This window comes from Phoenix dactylifera, chromosome 4 (assembly GCF_009389715.1).
Source record: "Phoenix dactylifera cultivar Barhee BC4 chromosome 4, palm_55x_up_171113_PBpolish2nd_filt_p, whole genome shotgun sequence".
Taxonomy (NCBI): domain Eukaryota; kingdom Viridiplantae; phylum Streptophyta; class Magnoliopsida; order Arecales; family Arecaceae; genus Phoenix; species Phoenix dactylifera.
In genome coordinates this window covers 9,900,826-9,920,036 of record NC_052395.1, presented here as the reverse complement: position 1 = coordinate 9,920,036, position 19,211 = coordinate 9,900,826, and the positions used below count along the sequence as shown (strand labels likewise).

Below are 19,211 nucleotides of genomic sequence, written 5' to 3'. Positions count from 1 at the left end.
CATGGACCACAGATTTTGTCCTTTTCAAAGATCAATTTTGGCACATCCTTTATCAAATCCTTCTTGACTAGTTTTGATATTAAGTCCATACTAGCATGTCCTAGTCTACAATGCCAAAGCTAACTTGTTTCATTTTTCCTTTCTTCATTAGTAATTAAACATAATCCGTTTTTCTTGCCTAACTCATGAAGATCTACCATGCAAATATTTCTCAGCCTTTGTCCTATAAGTACAATGCTATTATCTTTAGGATTTGTGATTATGCATACTGAAGCTTCAAATGTGACTTTAAGACCTTTATCACAAAATTGACTTATGCTAAGTAGGTTATGTTTCAGACCATTAACTAATAAAACATTTTCTATAAAGGTGGATGGAGTAATGTAAATTTTACCCTTTCCAATGATAAATTCTTTTCCATTGTCTCCATAGGTTACCACTCCACCTTTCTTAGATTCCAAGGTGACAAATTGTTCTACGTCACCTGTCATGTGTCTTGAACAGCCGCTATCTAGATACCATCGTTTATCCACCTTATTAGCTGCAAGACACCCCTGCAATCAAGATCAAGAATATGTTAGGTACCCAAACTATGTTGGGTCCTTTAGGGTTAGTACTTGATGTTCCTTTTGGAACCCATATTTTTTTGAATTTTAGCTTATAATTATTACTCAATTTGTTGTAGCTAGACTTTCTATAATTACATTCATATGCTTTATGTCCTAATTTATGTCCTAATTTATTGCAGCAATGACAAGTTATATTTTTATTTTTGGCTTTCACAAATATGTTCTTAAAGTATTTTTGTTTCCTATTTGTTTTATATCCTAAACCAGCTTTATCATATACAGCTTTTTGACTATCAAGAATCATAGTTAATTTAGTTGAGCTAAGTGTAAACTTGTCCACTAAGGATTTGTATTTTTCAGCATCTTCTTTTAACTTGACATTTTCAGCAATTTGACATTTGGTTTCATTGGTGAATCTCCTACTTAATGTTTCATAGTCATTAGATAGTTTTAGCTTTTCTTTGATAAGAGATTGATTTTCATCTTTTAGAACTTTATTTTTGTTGATTAATTTCTTGTGTTCTTCCATGAGTTCTAAAAATGCATCATGTAACTCTTACTGTAAAATCACATTCAAGTTCAGAATCTACCTCATCGTCATTGGTCATATAGCAGATTTGGGCCGTCTCTTGTTGAACTTCCTCTTCCGAACTTGACTCCTCACTTTCACTCCATTCAGCCATGAAGTTCCTCTTCTTAAGTTTTCTTGCCATCCATTTCAATTCCGGACAATCTATCTTGAAATGTCCGGGCTTGTTACACTCATAGCAAATTGGTGTTTCCTTTTCTTTTTCTTTGTCCTTACCCTTTTCCTTGCTTGAGCTACCTTTGAGGAAGGGCTTCCTTTTATGAAATTTCTTCTTTCCTCTCATGAACTTTCTGAATTTTCTTGCAAGCATAGCCATTCCTTCTTCATTATATTCCTCCTCATCATCAGATTCTTCTAATTCAGTTTCCTATTTTGGAGTGGTAAACTTCAAGGCAATGGTCTTTCTTTTCTTGACCTCATCTTCTGAATTTTGCCTCATGGTCAACTCATAGGTCAAGAGTGATCCTAGAAGTTCTTCCAATTGCAGTGTATTGAGGTCCTTTGCTTCTTGAATTGCTGTTATCTTGGCCTCCCAAACTCTTGGTAGAGACCTGAGAATTTTTCGCATTAGTTCAGAGTTAGTATAAGACTTTCCTAAGCTCTTTAGCCCATTTATGATTTCCGTGAATCGAGTAAACATTTCAGTTATGGACTCAGTGGATTCCAATTTAAACAACTCATACTTATGTACTAATATATTTATTTTTGACTCCTTGACTTGATTAGTTCCTTCATGTGTGATCTCCAGTTTATCCCAACTTTCTTTCGCGGAGATGCATGTAGATATTCTATTGAATTCACTTACATCTAGTGAACAATAAAGTATATTAATTGCTTTAGCATTTAGTTGTGCTAGTCTTCTATCACTCTCATTCCAATCCATTTCTGGTTTGGGAATGATTGTGCCCACTATACTAATTGTGGGTGTGTGGTCCTCTAGTTATGACATTTCACAATTCATAGAGCTTGAATGAATATCCTCATCCTAGCTTTCCAGTATGTGTAATTAGTGCCATTAAACAGAGGAGGTCTATTTGTGGATTGCCCCTCGCTCATAGAACATCCTACTTGGGTTGTCATTATCTTTGTCTTTTGATTGTGAAATCAACAAATACTATGTGAGCACCTTGCTCTGATACCACTTGTTGCCCAAGGTGACAAGCCAAGAGGGAGGGTGAATTGGTTTCTCTAAATTTTTACTATCTTAATTGAGTCAATTGATGAGTGAGTGAAGTTAAAACCATACACAATGCAAACACACAAGAAGTATAGTGGTTCGGTGCTCTCCTAAGCACCTACGTCCACTCCCCAAGCGACCCCTTGGGAATTCACTATAATACCGCGGATTACAGTTGGATTGTTTTCCGGGCTCACAATCCAAAAACCTTTACACTTTGGTTTTCCGGGATCACCAAGAACCTATGTTGGTTTTACGAGATCACCAACGAACCTTCACAATTGGTTTTACGGGATCACCAACAAACCTACACTGTTGGTTTTACAGGCTCACCAACAAACCTTTACAAGGTGATTAAAAAGAAGAAAGTTAAAACTCCTAGATGAGCAAATATAACAATTATAAGCTACAAAGAAAAGTTTAGAATATAGTTATCGCTTGATGAGACTTCTCTCTTCTTTGTCAAGAATGCTTCACTCTTCAAGGGTTGATGGAGCTCTTAATGTTCATTAGAATCTGCTCTACCACTTCCTTTTGACTCTTTGAGTGAAGCACTTGAATGAAGAAAATTAGGGCTCTTGTCTTTCTTGTGTGAGCTTTGATATTTTGCAAAAGGATGCTTTCTCTGATGAATAGTGTCACTTTAAATAGTTTCCCTCATCCATTGGACACCCCCCATTGGTTAGATTTCAAAATCTAGCCGTTACTTGCTGTTGGGAGTCCAAAAAGTACTTCTGCAGAACTAGCCGTTATGCTTCTGCCCGTGCTGGGGTCGATCCAAACTTTCCTGGGGTCGACTCAAACCACTGTTCATCAGACTTGGGGTCGACTCAACTTTCACTGGGGTCGACCCAACTTTCACTGGGATCGACTCCTGCTACATTGGGGTCGGCCCTCTCAGAAAATACAGAACCTTACATTTCAGCCGTTTTTCACTGAGGTCGACTCAACACTTTTTGGGGTCGACTCAAGGTACAGTGGGGTCGACTCAAGTTCCATTGGGGTCGACCCTCTCAGAAATTCCAGAGAGACAGTATTGAATGACACAGCCTTGGGGTCGACTCATGTTCAGTTGGGGTCGACTCCATTGGGGTCGACTCAAGCATTCCTGGAGTCGACTCAATCTGGGTCGACTCAAGGAAGGTTGGGGTCGGCCCTCTTAGTAAATTCCAGAGACTTGTTTTCTTGAGGCTTGAAGATGGGGTTGACTCAAGCAAGCTTGGGGTCGACTCAACTACTGTTCATCCGTGCCATTTTTGCAGAAGTGTGCCTAATGGTTCCATGATGTGCCGGGGTCGACTCCACCAATCTTGGGGTCGACTCATTCCACACTTTGTTGCAACTTAAGGATTCATCCATACAATCAATGAAATATACTTCAAGCAATTTTGAATGTATGCCATGGTAGTGCTACATACTCTTAACAATGAAAATTACTATTGTCCCCTTAAGAGTACGTTTCACTTGAAACTTTGTCGAATTAGAATTTAGAATTCACTATCCCTTTTCTATCGCAAATTTTATCTCATTATTAATCATTGAAATACATCTTGATCTCATTCTTCTATTGTACCGAGAGTGACGAACTCAGTAATGATGTATCATGTTAACTTGTAGTATTTAATTAGATATTCCCTCAATGGTTGTGTTAATCATCAAAATACCACTATCATCCTCAGAAGCGAAGGAGAGGACTTCCAAGAAGAGGGCGGAGGTCGATTGCCGAGCGGCAGAGCCACCTTCCTATCACTTTAGGGAGCCGGAGGAGGTTGAGGATCTAGATGAGGAGGAGGCAAATATTCAGACGGCCATGCACGCAAGCCTGGATGATCAGTGGCAGCAGGAGGAGGTGGCCAGGCATAGGGCTCGATTTGGGCCCTCTGCATACGAGTCGGGCGGTAGTTCTAGGAGCACTAGACAAGATCCAAAGTTCTTGAGGACAACTTCAGTCAGGGAGGGTATCGGGAAAGAACGTGGTCGGACTGCATCTATGCTGGATAGTTTTGGTAGCTGAAAGAAGTCATCTAGAAGAATTCCACAAGGAGCGACAATTCATGATGTAGATCTTCATGCTCTTCCCAGCAGAGATTCAAGGCAGCAGAGAGTAGACACAATATGGATGAAGGATAAGAAGAAAATTATGTGGCGAGCTATTGGATCCTGATTTCACTTCAGCCACATCCCAGCGAATGTGGCAGACAATACATACTACAGGTCTGCCACTGCCGCCATATAAGCTGCCAGTCCCGGTGTAGTTCCTCCATGCCCGAAGAACATATACGGTGAGCTTCTTAATAAGAATAAGGAGGAGCTGGAGAATTGGATTGACTCCTACAAGAGCAAGTGGCCCATATATGGACTAACCATCATGTGCGATGGTTGGACTGGTCCGACCAGGCGGAGCATCATCAACTTTCTGATATATTGTGATGCGAAGACCTTCTTCCACAAGTCGGTTGATGCTTCGGCTTATGTGCACAACACCGTGTACATGCTGAAACTTATGGAGGATGTGATTGATCTGGTAGAAGAGGAGAATGTCATGCAGGTCGTCACTGATAATGGGCCGCAATATAAGGCTGCCGGGCAGGTCTTGATGGAGCGGCGACCACATATTTTCTGAACCCCATGTGCTGCACATTGTATCGATCTCATGTTGATGGACATTGGAAAGATCCGTAGGGTGCAACAAATGGTGGAGACAGCCCAACGCATTACCAGGTATATTTATAACCATAACTGGGTCCTTTCACTGATGAGAAAGTATGCAGGGGGAGAGATTCTGAGATCAGGAGTCATACGGTTTGCTACCAACTTCATCGCACTTGATAACATACTCGAGAAGAGAGGAGCCCTACGTTAGATGTTTACCAGTCCTGAGTGGTATGATAGTAGATATTCTTATGCTGGCACTAAAGGGAGCAAGATAGAAGACTTGGTGACGAGACAGTCATTCTGGCAGCGGGCTACTACAATAGTCAAGGCTATCAAACCATTATATGAAGTGCTGCGGGCCGTAGATAGCGAGATCTGCCCCCAGATGAAGTTTTTGTATCACATGATGGTCAAGTTTCAAAGGATCAGATTATGAAGGCAGATCCAGCACATGGCCGGTCGTACATCAACATCATTGAGCGACGGTGGGGAGCGCAAATGGGTAAGAAATTGCATCTAGCAGGTAAGTTAAGATATAATTATAGTGATGGATGTAATTATATAATTATGCTAAGATAGTCTCGTATATATGCAGCATACTACCTAAACCCCCGGTTTCAATACAGCATAGATGGAATTGGTATGGATGAAACACTTCTAGATGCTTTGCGTAATGTGATTTACAAGATGGATCATGATCCAAAAAAAGTGGCCCTATGTCTTGAAGAGGTAATTATGATTTCGTAATTAACAGCATGTGTAAGTATATCGGTATCTTCAATTATTAACATGGTAGAACATGCTTATTTTTCACAGAGCAAATTATTTAGAGAGGGCAGCTACGTTTTGGCCAATGAGCGGCTGTCGTCAGCAAATACAATATGAATCCAGGTACGTGACACATCAGGAAAACATTCACCTGGTGTTACTTAGTTACTATTATGGAACTATCATATATGTAATTTTCATAAATATTTTTGCAGCTGAATGGTGGGTGCATTTTGGCGGGTCCGCGAGAAATCTAAAGCGGATAGCTATCCGGATCCTCTTCCAAACAGTCTCCTCTAGTGGCTGTGAGCGCAATTGGTCCACCTTCGCCCATATCTACAGCAAACAAAGAAACCGTTTGACGCAAAAGCGCCTCAACGACCTTGTTTATGTGCATTACAATTTGTGGTTAAGGCTAAAGTGCATTCAGGAGGAAGGGGAGCTCAAGTATACAGATTCGATTTACGGGACCTTCACCGATGATGACGATGATCCACTACTCGGCTGGCTTGTAGGCCAGCAGCAGGAGCTCGAGCTTAACGAGCCAGGATCGCCTCCACGACCAGCTAACTTCACAGCCACCGAAGCTAGGGTCAATCCAGAGCAATGGGCTGAGCGCAATATTCCACGCACTCCCAGAGCTGATCAGCCGCAGGCACAGGGGAGCCAGTCACCACATGATTGGTACGAGACACCCTCCAAAAGAGCTGATCGAGAGATGCTCGGCAGACAAGGGCAACATAGCCAGACAGAAAGGGCCAGAAAAGGAAAACAAAGGGTCCCAATGGAGAGTGTCGAGGAGGAGACTTGGACTAACAGCGATGAAGGTTCTAGTGGTGATGGATCTTCTAGCCATGGAGGAAGCGGAGGGCAGTATGGTACTAATGAAACACAGCCGAAGGGTGGTCTTTATTTCACCGGTGAGTCTCAATTTACGGATGCTACACAGGATACGGACCACGATCGACCACCTGATAAATTTCATGAGGATATCATTGAATATAGAAGACGGGCTCCTCGAGGTCGTTCAGGAAGACAGGATATGGCTGCAGATCCGACAGCATACGGATACGGATTCTATTATCCACAGCCTCAGCCTGACGAATATGGATATGGTGCATCGAGTTTTGCTTCCGCCATATTTGGATGGGCCCCTACACAATCAGAGGACACCTCTCAGAGCCAGAGCGTGAGCGAGAGATCCGACAGTTCTTATAACCTGGCGTGCGTTCCTTCTGATTGGGTTGATTTGCCTCCTCCTGACTATACTTATGATACGGATATCTACGAGAGCCATCGGCACTCGTCCAGATTTTAGATATCCGAGAGTGTTTTAAATGTATGTAAATGATTGTATCTTAATTTGAAGATATTTTATGTGTATCATTTTATCATTTGGAACGGGAGGCTAATAACATGCATCATCTATGTTTCAAATTTCAACCCTAAATTTAAACATAAAAACATCAAAAATCATGAAAAAAGCAATAAAAAAACATCAATCTTCACTTAATTTAAGATCCAACAGAGACAACATTAAAAAAAAAAATCCAAATTTCTAGCTCACTGTACCAGCCGATACGGATCGGTATGTACCGGACCGGACCGGTACCGTACCGATCCGGCCGGCCACCGGTACGCTGACCAGTACCGGTACGGCAAACATTGGTTTTCGGAATAACTAACGTGACAGAATCTTCTACTAAAACATGTCGATGACATTCCATCTTTCTCATGCCAAAGAGATTCTTCTAATTCTCAACATTCTTCAAAAATCTAAATCCTAGGAATTTCTCCTATCTCACCACGTATTCTAACACATTACCTCAACATAGAAAAAAATAAAGTATACCATGATAATATGGCAGACTTGTGACGCAAGTAATGTATGTGGTGAACAGGGATCTCAATGGGCAGGACCAGCCTAAACAGCCCAAAAATGAGGCATAAACTTGGAATTTAGGCCCTAAAGCATGATTGGGTACCCAAAAAACACAAAGACCGAAATTTTTTGGCCTAGAATAAGATTTAAATTTTGGGAAAAAATAAATGATGTTTGAGTCAAAAAATAACCAGCCCAGGAACATGCCTATAGTTAGGCCAAGTTTGGGCCTGGTTCAAGACAGGCTAGTCTCAAACCAGAGCTTCGAGCTGGGGCTGAAATCAGGCAAGAGCCTGATCAAGCCTAACCAAATCGATTGACAGCCCTCATGGTGAAGGTTTGTTAAGAAGGTTGGTCGAGTCAAACAGATATATTTAATGCATCATATTGTAGCTTGTATTGCAAATCACCTAGTTTATCACAATATATATATTTTTAAAGATTGTGAAAAATTAATAATTAATAGATATTGGGCATGTAAAATGAACACAACAAAATTTAAAATGATGCCTAAATATGTCAAGAGTGCTTTTATCTTTTTTCTCATTATACTATAAAATTGACTTCTATTAATATGTGATCCTACATACTTATATGGCTAACTTTTAGACTGGATAAGAATAGAAGAATTTTCTCATTTTGGCAAAATAGGCTGTCACGACTAAGTGTCAGCAAACCCAATCAAGATTCTGGCATGCTCAAAGCCTCAAACAGAATTCAAAACCAAATCCCGGAAATCAATAAGAAGATGAAGGATTCATATAAAATCCAAACCCAAGGAACAGATTTCAGACTTTAAATATACTTGGTTGTTTAATTCACACGTAATTGATGGAATTGTAGAAAGAGAAAATGACGAACCTCCAAAATCGTCCCCACTCCCTAGATTGTAAAGGAGTTCCGAGGAATATTATATTCACTGTTCTCTGGTGGTCTGATGAACCCTCTCCTGTCTATAGAGTGATTGAAGCAAATAATTTTCTTGTGCTTTCTTGTTTTTCGTTGTTTTCTGATTTTTGCTTGGCTCATTCTCTAGTCACCTACTCTCCGAATAAAAGTTCAAAGAGAAATATCACTTTCTTATTTTACAGCCTCTCCATCATGAGAAAATCCACTCAGAAGATTTATCTCATACAGCTTAAGCAATTTAAAAAAAAAAAAATCTTTAGTTGGTGCAGCTTGTTGCAGTGCTATCATGCCACGACACCAAAGTAAGGGCAGCTCTCAACAAGTGCAATGCACTTTAATGAATTCTATCAACTTGTGGATGATATGACAAGCATGGATGATGAAAAATCTAGTTGATTGATTTGCAAGCATTCTACTACTCTAAATTTTCAAAATTCTTGCAGAACATATTGGAAATAAAAGATTGGTTAATTGGATAACTGATTGTAAGGATAACTTTCCTATTTTAGTAAATGACTCAGATATTTCTTTCCAGATTTAAGGGGGCTCATACAGCCAAATTCTATTTAGATCAGAGTAGATCCTTTTACATAAAGCCCAATTCAACTTATTTTCGCATGAGCCTCATAATTCTTGAATCCTCTTAGACAAAACTGCAGGCATACAGAGATAAATTTCACACTGGAGAAACTCTAACCATCTTGGAGGGGATGAAATTATTGGCATAAGTATCACTCAAGAAGGCAAGATTTGTTTTAAATTTAGCCAGAAATGAACACTTAGCTAACATGCACTAGTGAAAAGTTAATGTACTTCCAAGTTGTTCCAAGAATTTGATGCTTAAATGTTGCTAATTTTGTTACCATAACCCATCTCAGTGTTATGCCTAGAACCTGACAATAAAATTAGATGTACAACATTAATAAAGATCACATTTACACGAGAGAAAAAAAAATATGCAGGTGTTTTGCCATTAGACATGTTGTGTTCGACAGAATATCTTTCAACAACAACATCAAATTCCATGGAACATCTCAAAGAATGAAACGTAAACACGTTCCATGACCAATGAATTAACAACGCACTCTATGAATAATTAAGGTGTTGGTTTGCAGTAACTTCTGTGCTTCTCCATTACAACCAATAACCTAGCGATGTTGACTGCACAAAATTGTCACCATCCATCAGCCACTGATAAATGCCCCCAGGAGCCCTCAATTGGGAATTAATAGGTTTTAGTTTTATGTTCTTGAGTTTCTTTTTTTGAGGGAGGGGGGTCAAAAGAAAAATATAGTCAGGCAGAAGCAATACATGTAGGGTAGAGGCTTCTAGTTCTTATATAAGGTTGCTTCAAAATATGCAATTCTGTATGCTACAGCAACGCATTTTCGCTTCAGATAATACTAACTGGAAGAGATGAATTCCGTGGTGTGATAGCAAGCAAGAAGACAGCATGAACCAAGATGCATTATCCTGATTGAGAACAGCAAAAGTTCACACAAATTAACTATCAAGAAAATCAATAGAATTCATTCCGTTCTTGAAAAAAACGAGAAAGATAGGATCATAGTTGACTAACTGTAAGAACTGAATTTCGAATTCCCTTTTATCTCTTGCCACAAATTAGAATCAAGAACTGGATCACCAAAGATCCCACCAAATAAAAATCCGAAAAATTGCAAGATATCAAGAAACCAAGCCAGCTTTAAAAATCCACAGGACCCAAATCCCGAGAAAGTGTGAGAAAAATCAATACACCTTGAGTCAGTCCACTTCCCTTCTATCTACTGGAACAATTTATAATCAAGAACTGGATGACAGAAGGAGGACTTAAATCAAGAGAAAAACGAAGAAAAATCAATGCATCTTGCATCAATCAACGCCGAACCAAGTCCAGACACCGAAATACCGGACCAAATACATCAAATTCACCCCACCGTCTCCGATCCAAAGAACAGCAACCAAGTAAAGAACTCGCAAGAAAGACTTACAGATCCGCGCGAACCTCGAAATCCGCGCACCAATCGCAATCCTAGGACCAAATCTCGAACGACGGAGAAATCTAGGGCACCGATACGAAAGCGAGAGGGAGAGAAAAGAGAGCGAGGAGGAGAAGCATCGAAGAAATAGAACGAGAAAGACAGGAGCATTAGGCCGTCGGAGTTATTTATAGCGAGCGAGCGATTTTTCCGATTCTTTATTTCCAATTTATAATTATCTTATTCCGCTTTCCGGACGGGACGGGGTGGCCGCTCTCAAGAGTATCGGACCCCTTCCCGTTTGCGGACGCTCCCGGAAACAATTGTATGCGACACGTCGGCCCCTCCTCGTGATTCGTGGTGCAGAAATGGACCGAGGATTTTCCTTACCCGCATATACTTCATATACGGAGAACCTGATTCATGTTTCAGTGCCAAGGTTCCAACAGGAGAAGTAGCGTGGCTATGTCACGGCCGACACGTGCTAGGGCCGTACGCATGAGTCCACGCGGTTGCTGGTGACGAGAAGGATGGTGTGATCTGAGCCGTCGATGGGGAAACGAGCGCCTGGGAAGTCGACAGCGGGAGGGGCGCTTTGGGAAGGGCGAAAGAGACGGGAGGGGTTGGGGTCACGTGCAGTTTGCTTCGCCGGACAGCGGAGGGCGTCCGTTTTGGGGCCCTCTGCGCGCCAGCTGTCCGCTCGCTGGCTAGCTGGCGCCCACGAGATCCACCGCCGGCACGAGACTACTCCACCTCAAAAGCTTCTCATCTACTACAGCCTGTTGTATTTGGCTGGCAAGATGGAGAAATGATGGAAAATGTGGCAGGAGGAGCTAAGAAACGACATTGGTATACATTGGCATGCTGCAACTTTATTTACCCGGTTGAAGAAATTCTCTGGCCGGCGTTATAAACCCTAGTAACTTATTTTTTCCTTCTAAGATGAACGATTCGCACTATTTTAATATAAATATATCCAAAAAAATTAAAAGATAATATATTCCGACAAACCATCGGAAGCAGGCATCAAATCGGTCCAAAGGACACCATTCGGATGGTCAGCCAGGAAGAAAACCATCGAGTCTGTAGTTCTGTTCGTCTCGTACTAAATGTGTCTCACAATAAAAGAGGTGCTTCCTCTCGCTAGGCTCCAAATATGCTGCAATAGGAGATATGTGCTCATCTTCTGTTCTGTCCTGAAATCTAATCAATCATCGTAGCAAAACTGCTCTCAATCCTAAAGATCTTTTAGGACATTGGATGGTAACAAGATTTTGCGGCACCAATAGACAAACTTTCTTGTCGCCTTTGGAACTAGAAACTATAAGTGATATCAGTAGCAAAAATGTAAGTCATTGTGTAAGATGGAGAAATTAGGTGACTTGAGGAAGGCTAGTGGCTCCCAGACTAAGAAACATGTGAAACATGGTTTTGGGTTCTTGTTGAGAAAGAATCCTAGTGACCGATGGTTGGTTATTTGTTTTTGCCAATAGCAGAACTTTCCAAAAATATGGGAGTAATGACATTTCTTTGACGAAAACTGCTATTTGAATCTATGATGAGTGTTAGGTCCCAGCATGTGGACGAAAGTAACTTGCATGTCAATTGAAGGGTTCGCCATCTAGAAAGTATGGACTGGATTTTTCTCACTATTAGGTTAAAAAAGATGTGTACAAACAATTGTATGCGGTGAAAGCCAATACTTGAGAAAAGCATGTAAACCAAGCAAAGGACAAAGCAAATATAGGTTAACTTTTCCATGTTTACAACATTTGACCAAGCTATCATGGTCAAGCTGCCTACCGGGAGTTAATTATTTTCATTAACCCAGTTGGTTCCAAAATCATGCTTTTTAATAGTGTGAACCATGGTTACTTGGTACCCTAGTTTGTACAATAATAACTTTTAATAGTGCGAACTATGCTCCTTCATGTCGAATTGGGTTGACATGGAGTGGGCTTTGGTTTTGTTTATCAATATAGTTTTTAGTATTATATGTTATTTTAATTGAATGAAACTAAATTGAAAACTAATTGGGATCTTCCAAGATGTGCAAGATAACTGATATAAAAGGACCATTGGGAAGGGCGTGAAAGAGCCCTCTAAGATGGGCGGAAAAAAGAGTGCACTGTTGATAGAGGCACTGCCACTTCAGAAGATGCCTCAATTAGGCACCACTTGATTTCGCTTCAACGTATCAGTTCATAGTATATGTGTTGCCTGGACAAAGATCGGAGTGGAGTTCGGATGACCCTAAAGTCGGTAGGAACCGAGCTAAACTGGCTGGCCGAAGTGTGGATAACTGGACTCCTCTGGGGATAGCTTGCAAGAAGTCCGCTTGCCGGAGAGTTTTCGGTGAAGATCCTACTATGTTTAAATTAGGATAGAAAAGCAGCAGTATAAAAGCGAAAAATTTTAGCAGAGTCAAGTTCTCCATGAGTGATATCGCATACTTGAGGTCCTCCGGACTATCTCTTTATATAGGGAAGTATATTTTGTTGTTTACCTGGATTGATGTAACATGCACCAATCGCTAGGCAAACGACTAGTTATACATTTACGGCTTGGAAATCATTTCGTGTGGGCGGCGTACTGATCAAACATCTATTGCATAACTGCCACAACTGTCAATTGTCAGAATTGTCAGTCCTCACTGGCATGTGTCAATTGGCCGACTCGTCGACTAGGGCCAAAGTCACTTACCTTGGTTTATGTTCGAGGTTAGGGAGGTCGGTCCGGTCTGAAGTCGAGGTGTTCAATATTTTTTCCATCAACATAACTTCTACCCAATAAGACGTTGAGAAAAAAAAGGTATTTTACAACTATTTTCACCGTTGTATTTGCCAAAATAATTTAGGGCTCATTTGGCATTGTACCAGCAACCTTTTTTTTTTTTTCAAAAGTCCAAAAATGATGCTTTTTTTTTGCTTAAAAAAAAAAAAAGGGAGGAAGGGACAAGCCCACTCCCACGTAGCAGCCCCCACCCCGCCAGAAGAATGTTCGATGCGGGCAAAAATGATCGTGTGTTGGGCACCCTGGCCGGTTTTACTTATACCCTTCCCATCCGTAGGCTGGCTCGGTTACCCCTCTGGGCTCCGACACGAGTCCCATGTATGATTATGTCACACCTGGCACCATCAAGGCTACCAGCCGACCAGTAGCGCTTCCAGACCCCATGTCCAGGCGTGGGGCATTCGGTCCCCGAATTTAATCGACGCCCGTGCGTTTCGAATCTGGAACCACTTGATTAGAAGCAAACACCCCGTTCCAACTGAGCTACCATCTTGGTGGCAAAAAAAAAAAAAAAATGCTTTTGACGGGACTTTTTACCTTTTCTGATCTGGCTTTTTAAATTTTTATGAGAAAGCAAAAATTTATTACTTTCAGGAATAAGCAGGCATGGAAATAAGAAATAATGGAAATTTGGTGTCAGCTATCATAGTCCACATGGATTTATACGCCACCCGATAACGTAAACCTTCCGGACTGAATCCATGACAGGTAGCATTAGAGCTACTGCAATTTGACTCCCTCCTCTTTCTATCAACAATTCTCAATGCCTTGTAGTTATAAAAATATTTAAGTTTTTCTACACTTATCTTTGGCATGCCCTTCAAGTGACCTGTACATCCACATATGCCATTTGAACAAACATTATGACAATAATCCCATCAAGAAATGACCTTTAAATTTCTCTGCTTGAAAGGGGAAAATCTAAATCTAAATTGGTGTCAACTCAATCTTTTTGAAATCTAAATCTAAATGTTGTAAATTTCAATTTTAAGGAACCTGGGATGAATGGAAATGCAGTATAACACATGATACAAAATGGGGATTTATCATATGGCAAACTGTCCACTGAGGGAACTAACAAGGTTTCTTCATAATGTAATTTCATGGTCTTATAGTAGATATTTTCAGTTATGTAGATTTCAGAATGCGATGATTAGGTCCTACTACTTCTGTTGTTTTGGTATTAATTCATTTCAAGTAGTGCTCAGGTAAGAAGCAGCCAATAAAAAGCAAAGTATAATAGGTCGATTTAATTTCTTTCTAATGCTTAGGATATTCGGAGGTGGCCATGAAGAATCAGTTTTCGGAAATGGCAATGAAGCATTAGCTTTTGAGGTGCAACTATCAAAGCTAATGCTTTGATATAAACAAATCTAATTATATATATTTATTTTAGATGCAGATCCCCCCCTTTAAAAAAAAAAAACAAGGTTCAAACTAGGAAAAAATATCTGAAGTTTAAGAAATGGAAAACGAAATTTAATAATAAATTGTTGCTGGTGGAGCTTTAGCATGGGGGAGGGAAGAAAAGGAAAAAGAATGGACTTTCCAAATGCTTGGGCAAGCAATCCTTATTTTTCTTAATGCTACACTTAATAATTATTGGGATCACAGTCATCGCAATTGTTCTGTATGCAGATCTGACTTAAGAATAGCTCTTCAGTTGTCATTTGATCAAAATTTATGTTTAAGGAGCATAATGTGATAATGGAATGTTTGAAACCAATCTTAGAAATTCACATAAAGAAGATCTACTTTATTGCATGTGTTGTGGGAAACAACTTGTCTTAAAATCTATGAAGATAACACGACTTATGGCTCGTGGCACACATTATGTCCTGATTTCATACATAGCTGTGTCTATTCTTATATATAAGCATAAAATATATTTTGTGCTGCTCACACAGGCTGATCTATAACTAAAATGAAACAGAAAGTGAGAATAAAATGATGTACGGTAAGCTTGGTCTAGGTGAGAAATGGCTGTGTAAGAACCAAAAGTTATTTTCCAAGGTATCGAGAATGTGATTTTTCCTTACATAATTATGGGATTCTGTTTTTATTCACAAGAATTTTATCTTGAATGGTGAAAAATACACCAAATAACTCTACAAGGAACAAGCATCACATCATGTAACCATAGAGGGGGGAGACATGATATAACGGAAGATATCGCCTACTATGTCAAATGCTCCCGACCGGAGCTCATGACATGCACCGATTTACCAAAGAAATAGATTGGGTCCGGAGCACATTAAACCATCAAGTGCGAGCCCTTAAATCCACATTTAGATACATGCCTAACATGCATTGATTACCTGCAATACACATGATTAAAACATCAAAAGCTATGTTTTATATGTATCTCAATACAGATCCCAGCATCGGACTCTGCCTTCTTTCATTCATATAACATGTCACATACACCGGAACACCTTACATGAACATATTGATAAAGGTGCGGAAGCACCCATCCTGGACACTTGAAACCACCATACCCTTGTATAACAAGCAAGAGTTTGCAACTAGAGCTGAGCGGCTTGTGTGACCAGAGCATGATACTGCTTTAATCTTCGTGCTGTTTCTGGAGCTTTCTTGCGAACAGGTGGTGAGCGAAGATGGTGGGTGACCAGAGTACGAGAGTGGCGAAGGAGTCTTTCGAAAATAAGGAACAGCAGTCCAGGCTGGCCAAGGGGTCGACTGGTAGTGAGGATCGGCCGCTTCCGAGGAGAGTTGAGACAAAACCCTCGTGGTCGACACTGGTTCAGTCCCCTCGGTAGTCGATATGGACCAGTTACAAGATCTCGAAGGAGGAGCATGAGAACCTCTAACGACACTACATGGAGGTTCTCGAGTTGCCATTGGAGTGGGTAGAAGCGTCCAGAAAGGCATGAAACTCGATGGCGATAATCGTTCAAAACCTCGGCCGGAGAGTTCCGACAGAGTGTGTTGCTCGGGAATTGCAAGTTAAGGAAAAATTGGACTATGAAGTGGAATCTTTTCTGATGGCGGAGGATCACCACACGTTTCGGTTTAACAATGAAGAAGATTGGAACATGGCGTTGTTCATTGGCCCCTAGTTGGTGGCAGGCCAACTACTGGCCATGGAGAAATGGGTGCCGACTTCGTCCTCGGCATGAACGTGGTGAATAGGATTGTCGTCTGGCTCTGCCTCCCATGCCTCCCCCTAGAGTATTAGGAGAAAGAGTCAATCTTGGATGTTGTGGCTGCGACTGGCCGGCCGTTGGCCTTGGACGGCTTAATTGATCAGCAATGGAAACTCGCCTTCGCCAGGGTTGTTGACTATTTTGGACTTTGCTCCAAATATTGGTTTTGAGAGGGACCTATTTGCAAAATGACATTTCATTATATAAAAGGTACATGTTACCTCTTTTCCCGTGGGATGAAGGGCTTTGTTTTGTTTTTAAGTTGAAAGGGTTTTCAGCCGCCGCCGCATCCATCTTCTTCATCCTCCCGTGCGCTCTCAGTCTCCTGGCAACATCCGACTTGGGTTCCCTTTTGTCTTCACTCGCTGGAGGCTTTCTTCCTTCTTCTCTTCTTCAACCGTGGCTTCTTCCTGTGACTTCCCTGTTCCCGTGAGCCTCTTTCTTCTTTGCTGTTCACAGTAAATGCAACAAGGGAAGGTATGGTTTTGATACTCATTTGATCTACCATTGGAGCCGTAGAAAGGTTGATTTGCATACTACACTTTTGATCTATCATTGTGGCTGCAGAAGGGTGATCCGATCAGGTTGTTTCTTGCTTTATATTTGGTTTTATATTGCCTCATATTGTGATCATTTGGCAGTCCATATTTTGGGCTCTTATGTATCTATGTTTGTACCCTATTGGGAAGATTGATATAGTGGATTGCTCCTCCTCCCCGTGGATGTAGGCACTTGCTGCCGAACCACGTAAATTTGGTGTCTTTGTGCTTATCTTTTCATGCCTGTGATGTGTTTGATGGAATGCCTGAATGAGTCCAATTCTTAATTGGTAAGCCGGATACAGTGAGTTTGTGCCCATTAATCTCAACAATTGGTATCAGAGCTATGGCTACTATTGGGCAACAAAATTCATCTAGGGCTAACGATTCGGCTTCTGTTTCACATTCCACTACCATAAGGCATGAAGTGGCTGTATTTGATGGCACAGGGGACTTCTCACTATGGAAGGTAAGAATGAAATACCTGTTGGTTAAGGAGGGTGTAGCAAAAGCCCTCAAGGGTATGAATGCAATCCCAGGAGATAATGAGGCTGTCAAAGAAGAGATTAATGAGAGAGCACTAGGAACTTTGTTTTCGGGTTTGAGTGATAAAGTCCTGCGAAATGTTGGGGATCTTGATACAGCTAAGGGAGTATGGGAAAAATTGGAGAGTCTATATATGGCAAAATTCCTTACTAATAGATTGCACTTGAGGGGAAAATTGCACACATTTCGTATGGCAGAAGGGACTTCACTCAAAGATCACTTGGATGAGTATAATAAGCTCCTACTTAATTTATCAAATATTGGTGTTGAAGTAGATGAAAAAGACAAGGCTTTGATCCTTATCTACTCATTGCCTAAGTCCTTTGAGCATATTACTACTACTATGCTCTATGGAAAAGAGACAATAAGTTTTGAAGAGATAGAAGCTACTTTGTTATCCAATGAGCTTAGATTGAAAGTACAGTTACAACATCAAGTTCAGACTCCAGCTCAAGGACTTATAGTTAGAGGTAGAGATGAGCAGAAGAAAGGTGGACAAGGTAGAAGCAAATCCAAAACCAGATCAAAGTCTAGGTCTAGAAGACCAGGTGTTTGTCACTATTGTAAGAAGCCAGGCCACTGGAAATCAGAATGTAGACTACTACAGTCTAAGAAAGAGAGGGAACAAAAGGATAAAGGAACCGTCTCAGACTCGGCAACGGTTGCAGTTTCATCAGCAGGTCACAACAGTAATGATAATGATGCAGTATTTACAGCTGCTTGCAGTGTCAGTCATCCTGATACTTGGAATGTGGACTCTGGAGCATCTTTCCACATGACACCTCATAAGGAATGGTTCTCTTCTTTTAGATCATGTGAGGGGGGCACCGTTCTTCTTGGAGATGATGGTATTTGTAAAGTGGAAGGTGTTGGTACAGTTCAAATTAAATCTAATGCAAACACTGTCGTGACTTTGGACGATGTCAGATATGTTCCTCAACTAAAGAGAAACCTTCTCTCAGTACATGCTTTCGATAGTGCGGGTTTCGAGGGCAGATGGGGTAGAGGATCAATAACTATCAATAAAGGAGTATTGACTTTATTGAAAGGGAAATTGTGTGGGACCCTTTACTATTTGGATGGTAGTACAATAGTTGGACAGGCTTCAGTAGTACAGTCTTCTACTGAGCAGTTGACACACCTGTGGCATCAGAGATTGGGCCACATCTCAGACAAGGGTTTACAGGAGCTGAGCAGACGTGGTTTGCTAAGTGGTCAGAAGGTTAGTGCACTTGGATTCTGCGAGCATTGTGTGTTCGGAAAACAATACAGGGTCAGCTTTTCTACAGGCGTGCACAGGACAGCTGGTATATTTAGATTATATTCATTCTGACCTATGGGGACCAGCCCCAATTACATCTAAGGGTGGATCTAGGTATTTACTCACTTTTATTGATGACTACTCCCGCAAAGTCTGGATATACACTATCAGAAATAAGAGTGATGTGTTTGACACATTTAAGAAGTGGAAGGCTATGGTCGAGAGGCATACTGATAGGAAGTTGAAAACCTTCCGAACTGACAATGGATTAGAATTTTGTTCTACTGAGTTTAATGACTTTTGCAAATTAGAGGGCATTGTCAGACACAGAACCACAGTAGGTACACCTCAACAGAATGGTGTGGCAGAATGCATGA

At 40.9% G+C, this 19,211-nt stretch overlaps 2 protein-coding genes across 5 annotated transcripts in view; one reads left to right on the top strand and one right to left on the bottom strand.

Moving 5' to 3' along the window:
* The window catches only part of LOC103706893 (serine/threonine-protein kinase EDR1-like), a 60,446-nt gene extending 49,721 nt beyond the window's left edge, over positions 1-10,725 (bottom strand). For 3 of the 4 annotated variants that reach the window (XR_005511458.1, XM_039125506.1, XM_039125508.1), the window contains exon 1: positions 10,541-10,725. The gene's annotated coding sequence lies outside the window, so the exon portion shown is untranslated. Of the gene's footprint in view, positions 1-8,501; positions 8,642-10,540 lie in introns of those variants that run through there. The other variant, XM_039125507.1, reaches the window with a different exon arrangement.
* On the top strand, positions 3,952-7,155 carry LOC120110463. The gene is made up of 2 exons (XM_039125510.1): positions 3,952-5,513; positions 5,586-7,155. The coding sequence occupies exon 2, from the start codon at positions 5,790-5,792 to the stop codon at positions 7,074-7,076; it is 1,287 nt and encodes a 428-aa protein (XP_038981438.1). The 5' UTR covers positions 3,952-5,513; positions 5,586-5,789; the 3' UTR covers positions 7,077-7,155.
* Positions 10,726-19,211: the final 8,486 nt, after the last annotated feature.